Genomic DNA, 4,766 nt, shown 5'->3' on the forward strand with positions numbered 1-4,766 from the left:
TGGACTCTGACTGGGCAGAAGGGTGTAGTTTAGTTTGGCATTTAATAACTAGTTCAATTATTTATCCAAAACATTGCGGGCCAAAATGGACTGTTCCTTTGTCAAAGAGAAGTACACAGAAACAGGTTCTTTGGCCCATCTAGTCCATGCCAAAACCTCTTAAACTGCCTATTCCCATCAACACAGCCCTCCATACCCCTACCATCCATGTACCTATCCAAACTTCTCTTAAAAATTGAAATCGAGCTCGCGTGCACCAATTGTGCTGGCAGTTCGTTCCACACTTTCACAACCTCATGTGAAGAAGTTTTCCCTCATGTTCCCCTTAAACTTCTCACCTTTCACCCTTAAAACCCATGACCTCTGTTTGTAGTCCCACCCAACCTCAGTGGAAAAAGCCTACTTCCATTTACCCTGTCTATACCCCTCATCATTTTGATTTCCTGTATCAAATCTCCCCTCAATCTTCAATGTTCTAAGGAATAAAGTCATATTATTTTTTCCCTTTATAACTCAGGCTACACTATGTCCTAAATGTCTAAAACCAGACAGCATGCATTGAAGGTGAGCGGTGTCCAGTTCACAGGAGATCTGTGGGAGAGGTTGTGTTATACTGTGAGCAGTTAGTGCCTGGAATATGCTGCCTAGGGTGTCAGTATGATAGAGGTGTTCAAGAGGCTCTTAGATACAGTATGTGCAGGAAATGAGAAGATATGGACATTGCGTAAGCAGATTTGAGTGGATTAGTTAGGCATTTGAATACTAATTAAATTAGATTTGCACATCATCATGGGGGGAAGGGCCTTTCCCTGTTTCGTCCTGGTCTGAGTTCTACATTCTAAAGGGTTGATTTGTGGTTAAAGTTGCGTGAACCTGGGTTCCATTTCTTTGGGAAGAAAGTTTGAGGTGGCGACTTAAGGAGGGTGGGGTTTGGGGTTCTGTTTACATTAATTAGCAACTTGATAAATTGGGATTCTAAAACAGGAGGGAAATTATCCTAAACCGAGATAATGAGAACAGCCAATGGTATTTAAAGTGGAAGTTGACAGGTTCTTGACTAGCAATGGCTTCAAAGGTTACGGAGAGAAGGCAGGGGAATAGGGGTTGAGAGGGGTAATAAATCAGCCATGATGGAATGGCAGAACAGGCTTGACGGGCCGAATGGTCTTCCTCCTCTCTTGTGTCGTTTGGTCTTATTTCTACACATCTGAAGTATGTTAAGGAACAAGAGTATGAAATGGTGGGGCCTCCTCTTGGTCTACTTTCCCCGCCCACCCGAACAGATCTGGAGGTGAAAGGCCAATGACTAAGTCTTCGGGCTCGCGTCCCGGTCAGTGTAACGCACCTGGGCTGAGAGTTTAGTACAGTAAGCTCTCGTGCTGGATGAGCGAATACGCCGGTTTCCTAGAAGTTGAGCAGTCTGCTTTGAGAGCGTTCCGCAACTTGGCCCAAAACAGCCTCTGGCCTGCGTCATCAGTGGGCCAACTGATGTAAGTCTTCTTCCGCAGCAGCTTCCGCAGGTGGTGGTAAGAAGACCACACGTGGCCAGGGATCTCATCGAGAAAGACCAGGATAAGGACATCGCTGTATTCATCGAAGAGCCTGTACAGGGCTACCTGCATCTCCATCGAGCACCACTCGCTTTGCAGGTAACTCTTGGAGATGACGCAAAGCGTCTTCTTGCTGTTGTATATGGCGTCGACGATGTTCTCCACGATGGGTTTGCCGACCGCAAAGTCCCTGTGGTGGAAGCAAAGTCGGTGAAATGGAGGTCCCTCAGTCTCCAAGTGCGGCATCAGCTGGTCAAACACCCAGTCCTCGTCCTTGGAGTTGTAGGACACGAAGGCGTCGTACTGGTGGCCCCGAGTGTGCGACCTCCGCAACTGTTTCTCGCGAATCCACGCACGGAGCAGGTAGTAACTGTAATAAAAGTCCCACTTCTTTTTGTGGTACAACAGAGCCGTCACCACAAAGGCGAAGATCGTCAGCGCACTGACGCATAACGCCTCAAAACCGTCGTTGCAAATCAATCTGTCAAACTGTGCCAAGGTTTTTTTCCCTCCTTGGCCCTCACACGAGTAGTTGTAGAACAGAGGCACCTCTACCTTACTTTTCACCGCCCACCACTGAAACCACAGGTTCTCGCACACGCAGCCTAATCGGTTCTTCTGGAGGTCCAGGTAGCTGAGGTTGCCCAGTTGAAGGATATCGTTCTTTGCGACGACGCGGATACCATTGCTCCCGAGCAGCAGGGTGGTGAGGCTGGCCAGGTTTTCGAAGAGGGCCTGTCGGATGGACTCCAGGCCGGCTCTCTCCAGGCTCAGCAGCCGGAGGTTGACCAGGTTGGCGAAAGTCTTGTTGTGCATGGTTCCGAAGTCCAAGTGAATGTTGTTCATCTGCAAGACTTCCAGTCCGCCGAGCTGATGAAAGGGCAGTGTGTCCAGAGTCATGAAGTTGTTGTTGGAGATGTCCAGAATCTGGAGCCTCTGGAGGCCATCAAACAGGTTTCGAGGTAGCGTCATGCTCTCGGAAGTATACTGTCTTTGCAACTTCAGCATGCGGAGATTGCGCAGCGCATCGAACGGGGACGAGTGGTCGGGCGCTTTCGCGAAGGTCAACTTGTTTTGGGCCAAATCTAACACTTGCAACGACTGCAAATCTTTAAACATATCCTTCGAAAGATCCGACAACCAGTTCCTATCCAAATAGAGCCTTAACAAAGATCGGAGTCCTTCAAAACTTCCGTCTACAATCTTCTCAATGTGATTCCCGCCCAAATCCAGCGTGATTAGCTTGGAAAGGTTGGAGTAATATCGATTGTAGATAATGGGAATCCTGTTATTTCGTAGCTTTAAGTGTTCCAGGTTCCCAAGATGCATGTAGGTCTTGGGAAAGATTTCTCCGATTGCGTTGTTAGTGAGGGATAGAAACTTCAGTTTACTTAGACCTGCAAAGGCAGAGATGTTGATGAAATTAATTTCGTTCAACGCCAAAGTGAGAGTCTCCAGGTGGGGAACCTGTCGGAATGCATGAGACCCGATGGCCGAGATGCGGTTGTACCTTAACGAGAGGTAACGCAGTTTCCCCAGGCAAGGGGTTGTCGAGCTACATTGCCTTCCGTCGGGGCCCACGGCGCACAGAGAGACATCTCGAATTAAATTATGATCCAGTATTAAAGTTTGTAGATCGTTGGGAGCGCCTCCACAGGTAAACATGTGCGGCGTTTTAATCTTGTTGTGGGACATGTCCAGAAATAAAATTGAATTGCACCGGCTGAAGGCCCCCTTCACTTCCCGGAAACAATTGCCCTCCAGGCTGACTGACCGAATCCCCCGCTTCTGAAAGATCCCGCACAGAACTCTCAGCGTGTCGGCGTTTTTCAGCTTCAGGTAGCTGAGGGTGATGTTTCTCAGGGGCGCATTTATGTTCCGCACGGCTTCGATCACCTCGGCCGGTTCCAGCGGGTTGGCCCCGATGCTCAGGGAGTGCACACCGGATAAATTGATGGAGGTGAGGTTCTCGGCTCGCGACAAGCTGCTGTTGGACATGTTCAGGTAGTTAATGCCGGCAAAAAAATCGGCGGGAGCCCAGAATCTGGAGAGGGGGTTGTCGGCGACAAGTAAGCTGCTCAGCTGCGGGGGGAAACTGGTCGAAATTTCCAAATATCTTATTCTGCAGCTCTGAAGATACAATGTTCTCAAAGCATGAACTCGTCTCAGAGCTGCAATTACAGACGAGGCGTTCCTGAAATCATTGAAGGAGATATCCAGAATTTGGAGTCTTTTCAGGGGGAAGACGGCGGCTCCGGAGAGATGCCCCAACTTGTTGTGCTGTAGGCTGAGGCTGGTGAGATTGGACAGGGATATGAAGGCGTCTTGCTGCAGAGACTCCAGAAAGTTGTGGGACAGATTGAGTTCCCGCAGGGAATGGAGTTTCCAAAAGGCTTGCGGTGCGATTCTGCTCAGGTTGTTGCGGTCAAGCCTTAGATACTCCAAAAACACCAAATTTTCCAGTCCTCTCTTGGGCAAATCGCTGATCATGTTGCCGGAAATGTTCAGAACCGTGGTGTTGGAGGGGATGTCCGAAACAGCGTGGGCCAGCTTTTGGATACCCCGGTTTACGCAGTTGAGAGAGTTCGTCCGAAGATATAAACTTACACAGTTTCTGAAAGCCAGACAACTCACCGCTGGCATTTCCCTCCAAGCTAAAAGAGCCAGAAAGCTCCCGAGCAGCTCTGCTCCGGAGAAAGGCGACATGCTGACCGGTCCCAGGCAGCACTCAAAGCGCAGGCGACCCGATTATTCAGTCGGCACTTTTATCTCCGGGGCAGCTGGGTTCTCAGCCGACGCGGAGTCTGAAACATTCTGCACCACATCGGTAAACGTTGCATTTCTCACAAAACTTCCTTGCTGGACTAGCTGGGGGAGGGGTGCTTGCAAACGCTTATGTTGATGTCCTAGTTTCTTGCCAATTCGAGAACCAGCTTCCAACAAACACTAGTTTCATTCTGATTATGGAGAAGTTTATTGTCGTGGGAAGGTCAAGACACATTAATATGAAAGTAAAGGTATCCGTTAGTCTTGCGAGACCATGGATCTGCGCCTGGAAAGTCTTCACTCTCCAGGGCGCAGGCCTGGGCAAGGTTGTATGGAAGACCGGTAGTGGCCCATGCTGCAAGTCTCCCCTCTCCACGACACCGATGTTGTCCAGGGGAAGGGCATTAGGACCCATAGAGCTTGGCACCAGTGTCGTCGCAGAGCAATGTG

General features: G+C 49.5%; 1 protein-coding gene across 1 annotated transcript; it reads right to left on the minus strand.

Moving 5' to 3' along the window:
- Positions 1-1,358: 1,358 nt before the first annotated feature.
- Positions 1,359-4,256, minus strand: LOC140205362 (uncharacterized). Its single transcript, XM_072272957.1, has one exon. It carries the CDS (start codon positions 4,254-4,256, stop codon positions 1,359-1,361), a length of 2,898 nt encoding a protein of 965 aa, XP_072129058.1.
- Between the last annotated feature and the right edge of the window lie 510 nt (positions 4,257-4,766).

The sequence above is a fragment of the Mobula birostris genome, chromosome 11 (assembly GCF_030028105.1).
Source record: "Mobula birostris isolate sMobBir1 chromosome 11, sMobBir1.hap1, whole genome shotgun sequence".
Taxonomy (NCBI): Eukaryota; Metazoa; Chordata; class Chondrichthyes; order Myliobatiformes; family Myliobatidae; genus Mobula; species Mobula birostris.

Bases quoted from the DNA above. Each gene is read 5' to 3' on its own strand.
- LOC140205362 (XM_072272957.1), bottom strand. From the start codon at position 4,256: ATGTCGCCTTTCTCCGGAGCAGAGCTGCTCGGGAGCTTTCTGGCTCTT.